Source organism: Danio rerio, chromosome 4 (genome assembly GCF_052040795.2).
Source record: "Danio rerio strain M-AB ecotype USA chromosome 4, GRCz13ab, whole genome shotgun sequence".
In the NCBI taxonomy this organism is placed as follows: Eukaryota; Metazoa; Chordata; class Actinopteri; order Cypriniformes; family Danionidae; genus Danio; species Danio rerio.
The window spans coordinates 69,364,921-69,385,368 of record NC_141024.2 but is presented as its reverse complement, the minus strand read 5'-3'; the positions used below and the strand labels follow the sequence as shown (position 1 = coordinate 69,385,368).

General features: G+C 39.8%; 1 protein-coding gene and 1 long non-coding RNA gene across 3 annotated transcripts in view; one reads left to right on the top strand and one right to left on the bottom strand.

Moving 5' to 3' along the window:
- The window catches only part of LOC137491252 (NACHT, LRR and PYD domains-containing protein 3-like), a 41,827-nt gene extending 22,426 nt beyond the window's left edge, over positions 1-19,401 (top strand). The window contains exons 8-12 of one of the 2 annotated variants that reach the window (NM_001444216.1): positions 9,059-9,232; positions 9,363-9,536; positions 10,837-11,010; positions 16,592-16,638; positions 17,542-19,394. In NM_001444216.1, the coding sequence (NP_001431145.1) occupies positions 9,059-9,232; positions 9,363-9,536; positions 10,837-11,010; positions 16,592-16,638; positions 17,542-18,062 (1,090 nt within the window). In that variant the 3' untranslated portion in view covers positions 18,063-19,394. Of the gene's footprint in view, positions 1-9,058; positions 9,233-9,362; positions 9,537-10,836; positions 11,011-16,591; positions 16,639-17,541 lie in introns of both variants that reach the window. The other variant, XM_088649701.1, reaches the window with a different exon arrangement.
- LOC148682376 (uncharacterized) overlaps positions 1-20,448 on the bottom strand; it is a 147,695-nt gene that overhangs the window by 25,875 nt on the left and 101,372 nt on the right. The window lies entirely within an intron of this gene.

Sequence of the window (20,448 nt, the reverse complement as noted above, 5' to 3'; positions counted from 1 at the left end):
AGATAAAGGAATAAAAAGAGGGAGACTTTGAAAAAGATACAGAAATTTTGGAAGGACCGTCATCTTAATAGAATTAATGTGCCCTATAAGTGATAACTTTAAAGGCGACCACTTAGAGAGATCTTTCTTAGTTCGCTCCAAGAGCACACCAAAATTATGTTTAAACAGCTGTTTATACTGGCGGGTAATACAAACACCAAGATAAGTAAATTTATTTTTAATTATCTTCAGAGGCAAATTAGAGTACTGCAACTGCTTATCTACCATGTTTATTGGGAAAAGTTCACTCTTTTGTAAATTAAGCTTATAGCCTGAGAGCCTACCAAAGTTCTCTAGCAAAGTTAGAGCCGGGGGCAGGGAAATCTGTGAATTAGATATGTAAAGCAGTAAATCGTCTGCATATAATGTTACCTTGTGCATGGTATCCCTTCGTGTAATCCCGGCAATTTGCTGACATTCACGTAGAGCGATTGCCAGTGGCTCGATGGCAAGAGCAAATAATAATGGACTTAATGGGCAACCCTGCCTGGTTCCACGCTGCAGATTGAATGAACGGGACTGCAACCCATTAGTTAAGACTACAGCAGAAGGTGTATTATATAGTAATTTAATCCATGAGAGAAAGTTAGGGCCAAATCCAAATTTTTCTAAAGCTAGAAAAAGGTAATCCCACTCTACTCTATCGAATGCTTTCTCAGCATCTAGAGAAACTACACATTCTGGAATAGAGTGGTGCTGAGAGTAAATTATATTAAGCAAGCGGCGAATATTAAAAAATGAATGGCGGTTTTTAATAAAGCCTGTCTGATCAGGAGAGATTATGCTAGGGAGGACATTCTCCAACCTTGAGGCAATCACTTTTGCTAGAATTTTAACGTCGCAATTAAGTAAAGATATGGGTCTATAGGATGTACAGTCCAAAGGGTCCTTATCCTTTTTAAGCAGCAAGGAAATACATGCCTGACTTAAAGTAGGAGGGAGAGCCCCTGACTTGAAGGAGTCTGAAAAAACAACTGTAAAAAAGGAGTGAGCTGCTTAGAAAATTTTTTGTAGAATTCTGACGGAAAACCATCAGGACCTGGGGCCTCATGTACGAAGACTTGCTTGGAAATCTTACTAAAACATTGCGTACGCACAAAGCTGTAAATGTGCGTACGCAGAAAAAATTTCAGATGTATGAAACACTGCGTACGCCGAATCTCACGCATATTCTTTTGTACATCCGAATGAACGTGAAACTGAGCGCAACATGCACGAGCGCAAAACCCCTCCCTGCCTCCTCCCCCGTATGAATATGCTAATGACTATGCTAATGGAAAAACCCAACGAAAAAGCAAAGGCAAAATCAAACAAAAAGAGAAACTTTGAACAGAATGTGAATTGGAGGTGCTGCTTTCGGAGGTAGAACGGAGAAAAGCGGTGTTATTTGCAAGTTTGTTCTCCGGAATTAACAACAAAAGAAAAAAATAGAGTGGGAGAGTTTAGCTGATACGGTTAACACAGTTGGGTCTGAACATCGCACTGAGTGCATTTGAAAAAGAAATAGTGTGGTTTATATCTGTAAACTGTTGCAGTACCCTTACCAGGCTCAGTGGCGCACCTCATAAGAAGCATATGATCATGTACTGACATGTTCGAGCACAATCTCGGTTCGAATCCAGCGTCTTATGAACTCTTTCTTCTTTTTTTTTCCCGCTACATATCAGATTTTGCCCACTATTTATCACGAGAAAGACAAGTAGGAATCATTATTAAGTTTGTGCATCATATTTTATTTGCACATTTATTGAATGGAAATGTTTCTGATTCACGCATGCAAATTTATCTTCAGATAGTGTCTTTATAGCAATGTGCGTGCAGTAGATAGCTCAGATTACATTGGGAAAACAGGCGACCGCTGCAAATTGTGCTTTAATGTTTAGCTGGTCAACTGTATGGTATGGAAATCTTACATACCTACTATATGAACCCGTCTCATACAGCTGCCATTGCAAGGATCAGACACTTTGTAGAGAAGAATTTAACACAACTGCCTCTAGGAGTCGCCAATGGAAATAAAACAGACACGCACAAAAAATGTGCGTACGCCTGCCAGAAAGCTGCCGTGAACCTGCGCCAATTACCACGTTCAGTTCATTGTTAGTAAATCCAAACGTGAGCGATTCTGAGCGTGAAACCTGGCGTACGCAAAGTTTTTGTGCGTACGCAGCGTTGATACATGAGGCCCCTGGTGATTTTCCAGATTGCATGACGGAAATAGCAGCTATCAACTCCTCCTGTGAAACAGGTTCCTCCAAAGATTTGCTAATGTCAGGGGGTAAGGTGGGAACCTGTATTTGATCAAAAAAGTTTGTAATATCTGCTCGTGAAGGGGATTCAGTAGTATATAAAGTAGAATAAAAGTCCCTAAATTTATCGTTAATGATGTTTTGGTCAGTTGTAATCTCACCATTATTTAGACGGATACCACTAATAATTTGCTTTGCCTTGAACCCACGCAGTTGGTTGGCTAATAACTTTCCAGATTTTTCCCCGCTCTCATAAAACACGCTTCTAGTTCTTCTCAGAAGGGACTCTATCTCACCAGTTGACAGTAAATCCAACTCAGCCTTCAGTTTACAGCGTCTCTCATATACATCCGAGGTAGGTGAACTTGCGTATTGTGTATCTAATCGAAAAATTTCATCAGCTAAGGATATTTGTTTTTCTTTCAACTTTCTCTTCTTGGTGGCATTATATGAAATGATTTGGCCTCTGATATATGCTTTAAGAGCATCCCAAACTATTATATTAGAAACATCTGGGGAAATATTAACACTCAAAAAGAAGGAGATTTGGTCAGAAATAAATCCAACAAAATCATCATCTGCTAAAAGTGAGGTATTAAGCTGCCAGCTCCTCCTTAGAGAGGGCAAGTTTGAAAACTTTAAATCAAGAACAAGGGGGGCGTGATCTGAAATAATAATACTTTGGTATGCACAGTAACAAACATCAGAGATCAGAGCATTGTCCAAAACAAAATAGTCAATTCGAGAATAAGAATGATGAACATTTGAAAAAAAGGAGTATTCTCTTTTTTGTGGGTTTAGAAAACGCCAAATATCGGAAAGAAAATTATTATTCAAGTATTTAGAAGATCTACTGGGAGCACCTAATTTAGAAGAAGAGCGGTCCAAGCTTGCGTCCAAACAGCAATTAAAATCACCCCCAAGAATAAGAGAATGAGAATTAAGATCTGGAAGGAGTGAAAGGGCATGTTTAAAAAAAGTGATATCATCAAAATTTGGGGCATAAAAATTTGCTAGAATTAAATTCTTTTTACATAAAGTGCCTGTAACAATAATGTAACGTCCGTTTTTATCTGCTATTATGTTGTTTGGGGTAAAAGGCACGTTCTTGTCAATCAAAATTGCCACACCTCTCGCCTTAGCTTGAAATGATGAATGAAAAAACTGCCCATTCCATTTCTGATTAAGATAAGGATGATTCCTATTATGCAAATGAGTCTCTTGCAGAAAAGCAATCTCTGCTTTGTGCAATCGGAGATGTGCAAGAACTTTATTTCTTTTCACTATGTTATTTAGGCCCTTGACATTCCAGCTTATTAATCTCAACTCCCTACCCATAGTTACCAAAAAAGTGGGCTGTAAATGAATTGTGGAAATAAAGAAAATAAAAATAAAAGAAGGAAAAATAAATAACTAAATTAAAACTAAAGACCCACATATAAACACTTAGTATAGAAAAGGCTACATATAAAAATATGAAATTATCATGGCACCATCCCGTAACGAACTCCAACCCTCCCACTAGATCAAGCCAACCCCATAGACACGTTGTTATTAACATAATACAACGTTCAAAAATCCCCCATGCAATTTACACTCTTCCTTTATCTCTCCTTACCTTATATAAACTCAACCCTGTGTTTCAGAAAGTCCTCCTTAAAGAACATGACATCTTTTATTATTAGAACAGTGGCATAACTTTTCCACCTTATAAAAACGCAATCAGGTAAAACTATTTAAAAGCGTATAACGGTAATGTCCTCTACGAAGCATTACGGTGAGATCCTAGAAAGTTCTTGGCCTCTTCAACCGAGGGGAGCCACTTTTGCTCACCGGCTTTTGTCGTAATTCTCAGTCTCGCCGGGAAGAGGAGGGATGGTTTGAAACCCAGATTGTAAAGTTCTGTCATAACTCCGCGATATTGTGCGCGTTGCTCCACAACCTCAGGGCTGTAGTCATCGTAGATAGCGATCGGTTTGTCCTGATATTGTAGCGATCCCCTTCGTTTCCGAGCCTCTCGCATCACAGCCTCTTTAATCTGATAGCGGTGAAGCCGAACTATCACAGCCCTTGGTTTTCCTCCTTGCTTCGGTTTGGCCACAAGAGCGCGATGCGCCCTGTCGATCTCCGGTGGGGATGACAGGATTTGTTCGCCCATAACATCCACAAGAAACTGCGAGAAAAACACAGATGGTCGAGGGCCCTCGACGGATTCTGGCACTCCGATAATTCTGATATTATTGCGCCGACTTCGACCCTCCAAGTCTGCCGTTTTAGCTTTTAGTTTAGCATAGCTCTCAGTTAGCTCAGAACAGGTCGCTTCTAGCGAGATAATTCGCTCACTGAGAAGGTCGGCATTCGATTCTAGCGAAGATATTCGCGTACCTTGATCCAGCACCGCTGTTTGAACTGAGTCCAGTTTCGCTTCCAAAGATATCAAGGCGGCTTTAAACTCAGTAGACAGGGCCTCTCTATGTTCTTCCAGAAGGCTAGTTAAGGCCGCCATGTTAAACTCCGCGTGCGCTGCGGTACCATCGTCTTTAGGAGGGTCTTTTTTCCCATATTTGCCGGACTTCAATGCCATTTTTAGACTTTTTAAGCGTTAAACATGTTCACAGTCAAGCACTAAGTGGTAAACAAATAAATAAAGTGGTGGAGGATTAAGGAATTGAAGAAAAAAAAGAAGTCCACAGGGACCTCGAGACAAGCGCGACTACTCCATTCACGCCCGCAACCGGAAGTCTCCAACAACAACTATCTTTTAAGAATCAGCAAATATGAAAGTAAACTCCATTGTCTATTATCGAAAATAAAGTGATTCCGTACTTTAAATCTCCTTTCTGGTAAGAGTGGAATGATCACGCTGATGTTGTTTTCTCCATTCTGTCTATTTTGACCTTCTCTATGCTGATAATTATCAGGTAACACTGACTACGTTTACATGGACATTAGTAATGGAATTATTTGCCTTGATTCAATTAAGACAATAGTAAGATTTAGGTGTTTAGATGAGCTGCTTTTTGAATGTTCCTTTTATGATCCCGTTTTACATGTTACAGCACTTAATTTGATTAATGTCATCGCATCACGGCGCTATCCGCATTTCCTCCAGTTTCATGTAATTTCGGTTGTTTCCTTTTTTTGTCAACTTTAACTGCAGTTTGGCTCTTTCACTTTCATTCTGTAAGTTTTCATGCATGCCCCCTGTGACAAACGAGATATTGGATGCAGCTATGAACTGCTGGAAGAGTGTAGTTTTAATGGAAGTTCATACCGCATGCTGAATGAAAGAAAAAAAACTTAGCATTGCACGATGCAGGTGTCTTTGGTTTGCACTGACTCTGTAGATGCAGAGAGTGTCAAACAGCTGTGTGTGTCTTATACAGAGTATTGTCTTAATTGCACTAAAATCAAATTATTGATACTCATTTAAGTGTACTCACTGACACAGACACACACTCATACACATACACACTCATACACTATGGTCAGAAACTGGGAAACTGGAGCTAGGACTCAAACCAGCGACCTTCTTGTTATGAGGAAAAAAGTGTTTCCACTAAACCACCATGCATCCCTCTTCATTATATCTTCTTCTAAACGTGCAAGCAGGCAAAGCAAATGCAAGAGCAGGAGTTAATTCAGGTAGCCCTGTTCTTCTTTCGTTATTGTATTTCACTGCTGCTTTTGATACAGTGGATCATGACATCCTCATTAATCAGCTTAGAGCAGGGGTTTTCAAACTTTTTCAGCTGAGGGCCCCTTTGTGTAGGGCGAATTCTTTCGGGGACCCCCAAAAAATAAAAATGACGCCACCCCCTCAAATTAACAACTGTACTTAATTTTTTTAAATTGTATTATTCAATACATTTATTTTATTATATATTATTCAATAAATCTATATTATACACTATCTGGATTAATTTTTGTAAGATGTTAGTTGAGTTGACATGGTTTCAGTGCTTCAATCTATTGATCAAATCTTCATGCACAGTGTTTATTGTGGTCTGCTCTCACTGGATTCCATCAACCCATATTTTGTGTTCGAGTCACCACGTTTACACAGTTTTTTATGCCATTTTTATGCTTTTTTCTGCCTATGCACAGCTAGACTCTTCTGTATTTACCCTCACAGCTGAGAGTCTAAATGTATCTAAAGATTTAAAGCTTTGAAGTTTTAAAGAGTTTTGTCATTCATCAGCCTGTTAACAGTTAACTGTACTGTTGTAACTAGCAATACTACAATGGAGGCTGTAGTGGTTCAGTGTGTTTTGTTTATTTTTATTCTTTTTTTTGTGCACATCATAATTTACTCAGATCGACAATCCTGACTTACACTGATAAAAAATAATTTCCTAAATGCAATCTAGAATTGGGTATTCAAGTTTAAAGAGCCACAAGTTTTACTTTGCATAATTTTAGAAGCTTTGCTGACTTTAAAATGTTCATACCAGTTTGTTCTATTAATAATAATACTCAACATTACATTTAATTTAGTTACACAAATAAATATGAGAAAAAGTGGAACATCTTAAAAATATGCATTTATATTCAGAGTATTAAAATTTGATCAGATATGTTGAGCTCCATTAAATACAGAGCACTAATACATTTTAATATTTAATAATTAATTAGCCCTATAACATAACACAAACAGATACATTATAATTTTTATAGGCTATAGTGGTTTTATTCAGGGTGTATACAATTTAGTTTTTTTTAATCATCCAGTTATGAACCAATGTGAGTAAGAGGTCCACTGCAGAGCTCATCCAGCTGTCATTAGTTTAACAGGAGTGAAACTCTGAGCACTCGCTAATGTGATGACAGCTTAATTCATTGTTATTGCAGCACTTTTTGCTTTACAATTTTAATATGTTTGTTTGCCAAAGAGGACCGTCTTATATTTGTACAATGCAAAGTGTAAAGCCTGTCTCACTGTGGACGAGGTGCAATGTTGTGCCCTGTCTTTAAAATATATATTTTTATATAATTCCCTATGAGTAAAGCCTGCGCAGAGAGGCGCGCACTCCGCAGCACCCAGCTGATCGATTACTTAGGAACGCAAGCCATAAACAGGGAAGTGCTTTTAGCCTCCGATAATGTTCTTATTGATCATGTATTTTACTGAAATATTGTCAGTAAATAGACCTGAGCATTCATTTAGTTGTTTAGCGTAAAAGAGGTAAGCGTAAGTTAAAGGTAAACGCCGTCAGGTGCGGCAGACAAGCGCCAAAAATCACAGGAAGCGCCCGGCCAGAAGCGCTTATTCAATAAAAGTCCCCGTGCACAGAGGCGAGCCGCTGCGCTTCTTTTCCTGTTTCACAAAAGTGTCAACTGCATTGAAATGACATAAACATAAAGCTTAATTTTTGCGGTACTTTTGAGCTCAAATTATAATAAAAATATATTAACCTTCAGAATGATGCGGGACACAAAATTCATCTATGTGGGCCCATTGATTACCGCTTATCTAAAAATTTTTGCGGCCCCCCTAGCGCCATCTGGCTGGAGGGCCGCGGCCCCCAGTTTGAAAACCCCTGGCTTAGAGAACACGCTGATATCCAGGGTCTAGCCTTGGACTGGTTCTCTTCATATCTGAAGGATAGAACTATATCAGTCAGTTTGGGCAACTCTTGTCCTTCTGTCATTCAATTAATGTGTGGAGTTCTGCAGGGCTCGATACTGATCCGGTTTTGTTTTACCTTTACTTATTTACGTTGGGAAATTTTTTTGAAAAACATGGCATAAATTACCATCTATATGCTGATGACTCTCAAGTCTACTTCCTCATAAAATCAAAGGATTAATCCTCAATCCCAAAGTTGAAGTCTGTCCTCTCTTTTAGTGATTTGGCGAAGGTTGTTCATGCCTTCAGCTCTTCTCATCTGGATGCACTTTTGCGCTGTGTAAATCCTATCAGTCAGAGTAGCTGTTAGCCGTATCAGTGTGAGCCTGAATCAGACAGAAAATGACACAGAGGACACAGCTGAAGCTCACGTCTGCTCTCTAAAATATCATCTGACAAGTGTCTGTCACATATACTCAGAATAAGCAACTGTAAGTCATATGAAACATTCTCATATCTTTTGTGAGTTCAGTATCTGAGATGTAGAACGCAGGGAAAGCGTCCGCATAGAGAGACACTGCAGCGCTGCTGAATATTGTGTGTTTACAGCGGTTTGATGATAAATATGAATTTTTAGCTAAATTGTTAGCAGTGCCAAACAGCATTTCTCGTTGTTTACATCCTTGTTTATGTCTTCGCTACAACATACCGTTGATGCTAGAAACTGTGTCTGATGTACTAGAGAAGATTGAAACTGCTGTACTAGAGACAACTGAAATGTTGGACATGGCTGGATAAGGCTGAGGAGCTGCAGGCAAGATTACAGGGCAGGCAGTCCTGATCACTGACATGGAGGAATCTTTAGAAACAAAAACAAACAGCAAACAGCAATGAATATATTTATTTATCTTCTATATTTCTATTATATTTGCATCTGTTTCACTTTATTTTGTAAAGTGCTTTTAGATGCAACTTATAAAGATTTTTGTTAATTAATAAATAAAACAATAAAAAATATATCGGCTTGCAGTGTTCGTTGTTTAATAAAGAGTTAATAAAGTGAGAAAGCCATTGAATTGTGTTTTATGGACATAAATACTATTAAATGCTAAAATCACCAGATGTGCTCACTAATTAGTGAAGTTATACATATTAAACACACTAGATCAACACATACTTATCGTGTTTGTCCTCTACAAAGGCTACAGGGCTGTAATCTCACTGTTCAGTGCTGTGAGAGTTTATCTTCAGCTCTACAATCCTCAAACTGTGTGCTGAGAGAGCTGGACCTGAGTAACAATGACCTGCAGGATTCAGGAGTGAAGAAGCTCTCTGATGGACTGAAGACTGTGAACTGTAAACTGGAGACACTGAGGTCTGAGTTTAAGCATCTGATTGATTTTTTTGATTGATTGATTTTTTTTTTGTTTTGTTTTGTTTTATTTTGTTACATACGACTGATCACATTAACAGTGTGGTATTTAGTAATGTGTGCTCTTTCTCAGATTGGCCATGTGTAATCTCACTGTTCAGTGCTGTGAGAGTTTGTCTTCAGCTCTACAATCCTCAAACTGTGTGCTGAGAGAGCTGGACCTGAGTAACAATGACCTGCAGGATTCAGGAGTGAAGCTTCTCTCTGATGGACTGAAGACTGTGAACTGTAAACTGGAGACTCTGAGGTAAATGATTCTCCACTCAACAATAACTACAGGTAGATGGTTTCATATTAGAGCTTTTCATGCTTGAACATATTAACCCTGGGTGATACTAAACCCAGATAACAGCAATTTTGACTGAGAAATGGAGGAAAATCTTCATTTTCAGAATGGGCTGTCCTCCATTATGCTGAGCGCTGTATGTGACTTATACAGCCGCACATATAATATATATTTGAAATAGTGTAAAACGTGTTCGCCAAACTCTCTTGTGCATTAATCCAGCATTTAATAATCATTTCTGAATGAGTCTGAGACACTGAAGTAGAGGAATGACAAACGCTTTAAACACAAGAATAAATCAGATTTAAACATGAAAAACAATTACTGTAAATCTAAATCATATTTGAAGAGCTTTAATATAGATTTCACTAATAGTTGCAGTCTCAGTTCACTGGTTGAAAACTTTACCAGGTTGTGTCTGTCTGTGGGTGTCAACATTCAACATTTCTGTGTGAAAGTGAAGCGCAGCAAGAACACAAATAAACATTACACCAGTGTTAATCCTGTTTCAGAGCAGAACAGTGGATCTGGAGGTGTGAAAGCAGCAGAGTTAAACGCTAAAGTGAAGCTGTTTTGTGTCCTGCTGAAGGTTTGAGCTGCTCTCATATTTGTGCAGTTTCAGTTTCTTGAAAACAAATCAAAGTCCCATGATAAAGTGTCTGAAATAATCCTGATTACTCGCTCATCTAAAACAATATCTGGTAAAGGCTGAATGTGAAGGAGAGTCAGCAGTCATGAATATTGATCAGCTGTTTCTCTCCTGACAGAATAAAAGTCCCCTAATGCAGCATCAGTGTGAACGTGACTGTGGGTCAGGTGATGAACACATGAAGAGAGCGGCTTTGTGTTTGTCTGAGCTCATTTTGTTTTAATCCACAACAGAATCACAATATAAATGATGAAATCAGCTCATTTCCTGTTGTGTTTTATACATGACTTTAAGATGATCTTCTGAGCTCAAGTGTGTCTTCTTCCTCCTCACAGCAGACTTTACAGCTTGATGTGGTGTATTATGAACAATGTCTTTGCTCTGTACACTTCTACAGATGATGTCGAGTCCTTGTTGAGTGTGTGAGTGTGTGTGTGTGTGTGTGTGTGTGTGTTTGCTGATGCGAGGGCTCGATCAATAAGGAGAGCTGATCAGGATGTGTGTGTTCATCACTGCTGTTGACATGAGCAGAAACAGCAGTCAGCATCTTCACAACACAAAGAGATGTGTGATTGTCCAACTGTGTGATGTGGACTATTGCTGTGTTTGTAGATTGTCTGGCTGTATGGTGACAGAGGAAGGCTGTGGTTTTCTGTCTTCAGCTCTGACTTCAAACCCCTCACACCTGAGAGAGCTGGATCTGAGCTACAATCATCCAGGAGATTCAGGAGTCAAGCTGCTCTCTGAACAACTGGAGGATCCAAACTACACACTGGACAAACTCAAGTATGTGGAGCATCACTGGCCTTGTGCTTTTACACTGAATGGCTTTAAAAAGACACTAGAAAGCTCTTTTGTGATCAGCTTCAGTTTTCTGTGAGGGTTATGGGGTGAGGACAGACAGAAGATACAGCTTGTAGAGTATTCCAGTCATGTCTATGAAGAGCAAATCATTGAGTGTGAAAAGAATCTCCTCTGTAAATGTTGGAGTGTATTGGCTCAGTTACAGTGACATTAAGCGGGACACACTGTACAGTTTCAGCATTTGAGCTGAGCAGAGAAACTTCTTCCTCCATTTCTGCTGAAGAATTCTACAATATCAGGTCAGGAATAGGGTTGGGGATCGAAGATGGATTCAGATTCTGGAATCAGACACTTGGATTAATGTTCAGACTCTTGTTCTAAAATCAACATCTGGATTCCTCTTCTCTGTGCACACATGTGTATTTTCCACTTGCTAATCTGTCAGGAACTTGGGCGCTGGTGAGCAGCTTTAATAATCTGAACATAGTTTAGAGATGGACTGCAACATGTGCTCAAAGGCTGCATGTGCTGAAGAACGATGTGATGTTAAATGTGCGAGTCCTTTAAGGGGCGGGGCTGCAGTTTGTGTTTGTGTGTGTGAAGCAGAGGGAGAGAGAGAGAGAAAGAGAGGAGCGGTTTTTGGTAATGAGAGAGTTGTGCACTGATGTTCCCTTTGTATGGTCTGATTTAGTTGTACCACACGATAGTAATAAATAATTGGACCAAGTTACATGTGTCCTCGTTCATTCACCGGCTGCAACGAAAACAGGAGGGAATTAACCCCGAAACTAATATTATTCGGCCATGGCGTAATAAGTGAATCTCCCCTGCTATTTCGAATACAGCAAAGGGACTAAGCAGGAAAGGTTAACACTGGCGACCACGAAGGGACAGACTTTATGACGTTTGCAGCATGGGTGAGCAGGCTGTGAAAAATCACTGGAAATTGAGCTTAAAGCATACAAACGCCGTTTTCTACACCCCGTTAAAAAGTGAGTCAAAATGGTGACTACTATTCAGCGTTTTGCAACTGAAAGTAAGCATTATTCATTCGGAAATACGATCAGTCATTCCATCCATCCAATGTCTATGGTGAAAGACGCTGGAATCAGAACTAACTGTTTGCACTTTAGGAATGAACGAGAAGGATGCAATACAATGGTGGCTGTATGCCCGCAGAACCACTAACAGCTACCGTAACAACCCCATGGATGAAATGAATCCATTCTCTTCTTCTTATGTGGGAAATTTTGTCGATAGCACTCCTGCAGATATTCTACAGCCTGGCGCTCTGTGTTGTAATGCATCCCAGCACAAAGAATATGTTAGCGTATTCCAGCAGCATGATAATACCACAGTCCCATTAGGATTCTCTTCCCCCATATGTGAACCACATGCGTCATGGGCACACAGGCCACGTACTGCACAGTATCAAAATTCTGAGAGTGATGATGACTTTGGACCACAGGAAAGAGTCCCCACTTTGCGTCCTGGTCAATATGATGGTACCACCCCATGGAGGGAGTTTCTCTATTGATTTGAGAGCTGTGCAAAAGCCAACCACAGGGCTAAAGAGACTATGGCCATCCAATTAAAATTTTGTTTAATGGGTGCAGCAGGAGCAATAGTCCATAGGAATCCACGATCAGCTCAGTGGGACTACAGTCGCCTAGTTGAGGAAATTGAGGTCATATATATCCCTTCTTCGGAGCGTGCTGCTGCAGTTGCTATTGAGTTGAGACCGCGTGTCCGCAAACCAGGGAAATCACTACATGTATTAAATGATGACATATATGAGAGGGTATGGTGGCCTATTGTGATCGGTAGGACTGTAGCGATACAATAATCTCATGATACGATACACAATATTAAGCTCTCGATACGATATATTTATTTCACGATATTTAGCCAACGATACGATACAATATAATTCGATACGATTCTATATCATTCGATACGCTTACATCATTTTCTGATATATTTAAAAGAGACAAAGTGATTTTGGTGACATCTTGGGAGTGTTTAATTTACTTGGATTTAATTAATTGAAATAAACTTAAACATCAGGCAGCTTTCAAAATAAATTCTGGACAAAACTAATTAAAGATGTGATGAGAAAATTTGTTTCATTAATTGAAACAGTGCAAACTGTAGCTTACAAGCCTTTGAAAAGTAAATAGTGCAACATTGCAATTTGCAATTAACAATGGAGAGTTAAAGTGCACATGGCCTGTTCTGAACAGTTTCTTTGACATATTTTTAGCTTGACAAAAAACATGAGGTAGCAAGTCTAGCTGCCATGAAAGTAAACATAGTAGTACCATGGCTTCTCCAAAACATCAAAATAATTTTAAGTCACTAAGAACATTTAACTTAAAACTTAGTGGAGTATTTTAAGGCCTGTAAGCCTACACGTATATGAGATAGCCAGTCTAGCCAGCAGAAAAAATAAACCGTGGCAGCCAGACAATAATTCAAGTTGAATAAAATTGTACCCATATTAGCAAAGTACCTTAAGGCCTTAAGTGAACACTAAACAAACTCTCCTCTCCACATGACTGCAGACCAAGTGATCGACATTGTCTTCAGATTTTTGTTCAGGAAAATAATTTGATCCACATGCTCTGGGAGAAGTGCACTTCTCTTAGCAGTGATGATCTCTCCGGCGGTGGAAAAGACCTCTTGGGTATTTTTCTTGGTTTGTGCTGCACCACCACCGTATCGTTCACCAAGAAGGGCAGCCAGTGGACAAGACGGCCTTGGATTCCGACCTTCAAATAAATAAACAATAAAAACAAACAAAAAAATATATATATATTTATATCTTATATTTATATATTTTTAATTAAACACATTCCATAATTCCTACACAGAAGTTCAGACAACACAGTGTGCTTCACTGGATAACAATGGGTAATACTACTGACCTTGACTGCTCACTCCTTCCATGAATTGCTCTCCCTCATCCAAAGCGTCTTCATCATCTTTTTTAGATGCCATCCCCTCATCATCAGCATGAGCATTTGCTGTGCCTTCTTCATCCACACTCCAAAGTGACTAAGTCAACATGAAATTAAATTCTTGAGTTTTATTGTATAAATCTTTTAATTACTATATTAAATATGCCTTTAAACCTGTTAACATTATAGTATTTATTTATGCTTTTAAAACTATTTAATATTTATTTATTTTAAAATGATGTAGGATTTGCCTTTTAAACTAGCAGTACCATTGCCATACATTTGATGCTCATTCTTTAAGGGATACTGAGATTGTACAGAAGCTATTGGAGAAACAACCACACACCGTTGCCCAGGCTTATGCTGGATGGTATTCTGGTAAGGCGATTTTATTGCCTGGATGACGTCCAGTTTTACCCACAGATAGTATTGCCCCGTATCTACCAGGCTACAGTCATGGAACACATGCACGATGGACCAATTGGTGGACATTTTGGTGTTGAGCGTACAGTGACACAGCTCCAGACGCGATGAAAGTAAATGTTGCTCTATGTTGTCAAACATGCATAAGCTGTGCATCAACTGCCAGGCCTCGGAAAACTCCACAGGCTCCAATGGGAAATGTTAGAGTAGGAGCCCCTATGGAGCGTATTGCTCTAGATATCATGGGGCCACTGAACGAAACTGAGCGAGGGATGACTTATGTGCTGGTGATACAGGACTATTTTACAAAATGGGTGGAGGCCTTTCCCATAGTAAATGATAGGGAGAAACTGTAGCAGAGGTTCTTGCATCAAATTGGGTGTGTCGTTATAGGGCTCTACAGGCATTGCATAGCGACCAAGGTCGAAACTTTGAATCTGAAGTATTTAAGAGGATGTGTTTGCTCTTTGGCATTGAAAAGACACGCACAACTCCATTCCGACCCCAGTCAAATGGTCAGGTGGTGAGGTTTAACTCCACTCTAAAGAAAATCTTGTCCACGTCTGCGGAACGTTACCACTGGGACTGGGATCTTATGATTCCGTATGCTGTCATGGCCTACAAAGCAACCAGACACAGTGCTACTCACTTCACTCCTAATTACATGATGTTTGGCCGGGAGCTGAGTGAGCCAGTAGACCTGGTAGCTGGTTTACCCCCCTACTCAGATGCAAATAGCACTGTTCCTGATTCTGTTCAAACCCTCCAACAAAGGTTGGAACTGGCACATCAAATAGCCTGCTTGTGATGTGCTTGGTGAGTCAGTGGTCCGAGCAAAGAGACAGTATGACAAAACTTGCTGTCGCACGAAATTTGAGATTGGGGATCCTGTGTGGTATCTCATTAAAGGAACACAAAGAGTTAAGAACAAGGTCAGGAAATTTCTTCCATCATACGAGGGTCCTTTCTTTATCCTGGGACAGTTAGATGATCTTGTCTATCGCATCCAAAAGGGCCCAAAAAGCAAGGCAAAAGTGGTCCATCATGACCAGTTAAAGCCCTATTGCAGTCTTGAGCCATTGGACAATATTTGGGCCATACAGCTGGCCACGCCATGGAAACCTGTGGAAGTGCCACCACTTGTGATTAGCATGCATTCTGCAGAAATAGAGTTGTCCGATCTGTTCTCTAGCATGGAGGAAAGCGAAACGCATGATAGCACCCAAACTCTAGTCAGAGACACAAATACTGAGGAAACCTCGTTTTCTCCCGCATATTCTGATGGGGAGTCTTCTTCCCCTAATGATACTTTGGACAGTGGGGGTGGTTTGACCAAATTCCCACCCCAGCGCTGTACAAGATTGGGTTGAAGGACAAAAGCACCAGACAGATTTGGTGATTGGGTGGTTACCTAACCTGACTGAGTTCATGTAATGTTATAGTGTTCATATTATTTAGCTATTTAGTCTAAAGTGTTAAAAAAACAAGTATGTTATATTGTATATGTTGTGCTGGATTGGCATAAGTTACTTATGACCATCCAGAGTGGGGGTAGTGTTGTAAAATGTGCGAGTCCTTTAAGGGGCGGGGCTGCAGTTTGTGTTTGTGTGTGTGAAGCAGAGGGAGAGAGAGAGAGAGATAGAGAGAGAGAAAGAGAAAGAGAAGAGCGGTTTTTGGTAATGAGAGAGTTGTGCACTGATGTTCCCTTTGTATGGTCTGATTTAGTTGTACCACACGGATAGTAATAAATAATTGGACCAAGTTACATGTGTCCTCGTTCATTCACCGGCTGCAACGAAAACAGGAGGGAATTAACCCCGAAACTAATATTATTCGGCCATGGAGTAATAAGTGAATCTCCCCTGCTATTTCGAATACAGCAAAGGGACAGAGCAGGAAAGGTTAACACATGGCAAAGCTAAGTGTGATCACTGTAATAAATGAATGTTGCAGCAGGGTGTCTCCATCAACATGAGCAGTATCTGCGCTCGCTTCACCAACAGCAGAGGAAAAGAACGCACTGTGTTACATTCATTGTGCATCCCGGCTCAACCAACAAGTGTTGTGTGTTTTAGCTCAAGAGTTTGGAGCGTGTAGCTGAGCGGCTCAGTGCTAGCTTTAGCTTATTAGCTGAGGGGGAAACTAAACAGCTCATTCTCTCCATCTGTGTGTGTTTACAGTCTGGATCATGGAGGACACACGAGGATTACAGCAGGACCACGCAAATGTAGGACTACACACACACACACACACACTCACACATGCACACACACACTCACACACGCTCTCTCTCTCTCTCACACACACACACTCACGCACATACATGCACAGACACACACACACACACACTCTCTTTCTCTCTGTCACATGCATACACACACTCTCTCTCACACACGCACTCATGCACACACTCACACACAGACACACTCTCAAACATGCACACAGTCTTTCACACACACACATACTTTCTCACACACACAGGCACGCTCACACACACTCTCTCACACACTCATGCATGCACGCGCACACACACACTTACACACACAGGCACGCATGTACGCACACACACAGAAACACCATGCACATACAAACACAAAAACTCACTTTCACACACACACACACACTCACACATGCACATGCACATGCACATGCACATACACACACACATACATACATACACTCACGCACACACTCTCTCTCTCACACACACACACAATCTATCACACACATAAACACACACTCATTCTCACACACACGCACATACACACATACAAACTCACTTTCACACACACTCACACACAAGCTCACATATGCACATACACGCAGACAGACACACACACAAACACACACTCTCTTTCTCTCTCTTACACACACACAGACACACACACTCTCACACACATGCACATACACACAAACTCACTTTTACACACCCAAACACATACATAAACTCACTTTCTCACACTCACACACACACACACACAAGCTCACATATGCACATACATGCACAAACACACACATACACAAAAACACTCTCTTTCTCTCTCTCACACACAAACACACACTCTCTCTGTCTCTCACACACACACACGCACACATCTATGGTTATAAATGTGTGTGTTCTTGTGTTCAGATGTCTGTTTCCTCACTCTGGATCTAAACACAGCACACACTCGTCTCATTCTGTCTGAGGAGAACAGAGAGGTGAAGAGTGTGTTAGAGAATCAGCCGTATCCTGATCATCCAGACAGATTTGATGTTCATCAGGTGTTGTGCAGAGAGAGTGTGTGTGGACGCTGTTACTGGGAGATTGACTGGAGTGGAGATGTTGGTGTGTTTATATCAGTGTCATATAAGAGCATCAGGAGGAAGGGAGGTGCTGAGTGTGGGTTTGGATATAATGCTCAGTCCTGGAGTTTGATCTGCTCTTCCTCCAGTTTCACATTTAGACACAATAACAAAGACACTGATCTCCCAGTGGGGCCGCTCAGCAGGAGAATAGGAGTGTTTGTGGATCACAGTGCAGGAACTCTGATCTTCTACAACATCTATAGAGACACAATGAGCATCATCCACTCAGTCCAGACCACATTCACTGAGCCGCTCTGCCCTGGGTTTTGGGTTGGTTTTAGATCATCAGTGAAACTGAGCTGAAGACTGACGAGAGATTTACCCAGATTCCTCTGCAGGAGTAGCCAGCAGCAGCAGTGTGTGTGTGTGTGTGTGTGTGTGTGTGTGTGTGTGTGTGTGTGTGTGTGTGTGTGTGTGTGTGTGCATGTGCATGTGTTCACTACTGTTTGTATGTGTGCACATATGTTTTCTGTGTGTTTGCACACATTGTGTTCACTGTTGTGTGTGTGTGTATGTGTGAAAGATCTTTGTGTGAGAGAGAATGTGTGTGTGTGAGAGTGTGTATGTGAGAGAGTGTGTGTGTGTGCATGAAAGAGTGTGTGTCTGTGTGTAAGAGAGAGAGAGAGAGAGAGAATGTGTGTGTGTGAGAGAGAGAGTGTGTGTGTAAGTCTGTATTTGTGTGTGTTTGCATGCATGTGCATGTGTGTGTGTGTGTGTGTGTGTGTGTGTGTGTGTGCGCGCGTTCGAGACAGAGTGTCTGTTTGTGTGTGCATGTGTGAAGGAGTCTGTGTGTGTGTTTGTGTCTATGTGTGCGTGCATGCGTCTATGTGTGCGTGCATGCGTGTGTGTGTGAGTGTGTTTATGTGAGAGAGTGTATGTTTGTGTGCATGTGAGAGTGTGTTGTGTATTTGTGTGCATGTGTGAGTGTGTGTTGTGTGTGTGCGCGCGTGTGTGTGCATGTGAGAGTGTGTTGAAATATTCGGATTTCTGCTTTCCAATCCATCTCATCATGGAGCAACGTTTATCCTTTTCTCATCATCTTGTTTCTCATAATTTTTTATTAAATATAATTATTTGATCATTTGAATGAGTATTTAACTGTGAATTGATTTTAATTAATGAATAAGTTAACACATTGCTTAATATAAGAATGTTCAGTGCATTTGCCAGTCTCTTTATACCTATTTTCAGAAACCACCAATCTAGGTCAGAGGTCATGGAGACCTTGAGTGGAACTGAGGGCTGAGTAATTGGAATCAAATGTTTCTATTGTTATTTCTAGTAGTTAATACTATCTAAAATGTCTAAAGTGATTTTGGTATTTTTATGGTTAAATCTTTTAAAGTGATTCTACTTTTATTCAAGATAGACTTTGTATAGGAAGAATATAACTGCCTGAATGTAGATTATACCGGTTTTTAACCATTTTTGACTTTTACTTGATTCTTTCTCTCAATAATAAGTAATAATAAGTCACACCTTACATTAATACAATTGCACAAATCAAAAAATAGGAAATAAACTCAAATTTTCATTTTATTTATTGTACCTTGTTGACATGTATATTATTGTTGTGCAAACTAAATATGCAATAGTTGCATATTGCCTGAAAATGTCATACGAAATAAAAGGTTGAAAATAAGCTCGTTACATTAATAAAAAAAACACTATTTATTTATTTTTACATTTCCTTCAACAATTTTCGTTCACACCTTGCATCTAAATGTGTTTCTTTTATCCACTTTCAACCGCTTATCTAACGAGGGAGAATAGCTTTTTTTAATCTTGTATTTAAAGCCGGGCTCAAATACTGGAGTTTTAGCCCGATTTATACCTCCGGGAATCGAAGAGGAAGTATATATATAGTGTATTTTCTATGTAAGTACATGGTTGTTCCTGTGTATCAACATGGGTTCCTCACTGTATCTTAAGAGGGCAAATTTAGTGTATTTTCAGTGTAGTACACGGTACACTGTAAAAAATTGCTGTTAAAAAACGGTCAGATTCTACGGTACAATAATGTTTTTTCACTAAAACAGTAATATTCTGTTAAAAACAGTGCTTTCTGGGTAACATTTTTGTTTTCGAGAAAGTAACCAACTGCAGAAAACTGTGAGCTAACAGAGTTCAGATTCGATGTTTTGAAGTCTGTGTTTGAAATCACGCTTTGTGTCCTTGTTCACTATTTCATAGACTAGTTAACTAATATAGTTCACCTGACAGTTTTAATGAACACTAATGAGTGAATTCAGACACTGATGAACACCTGCTGTTAATAATCACAATTACTAAAGAAAATAATCAAGAAACACAAACAGTGACTTGAGTTACAACATTAAATAAAATCAAATAAAACAGCTTCAGTCTCAGCAGAGGATCATTAAACAACTTCACAAACAACAGCAGACACACTTATTACTGACTTCATTGAGATCCAACAGGAATTAAGGTGTTTTTTGTGTCACCGTAATGGAGTGAGGGGCTGGTTTAGTTGGGCTCTTCACCCTTGAACTTATTAATTCAGACTCTCCAATTACTATAATAAAGAGTTAACAAATTGCTTTTATTATAGCAATAAAGTTGGAAAGTCAATAAATAGAGAAATCTATTAGTCTGAAATTAGTTCTGATAAATGTTTTGTTATAAATCTGGATGAAGGGCCTCATGCAATAGATTTTATGCTTAGTTA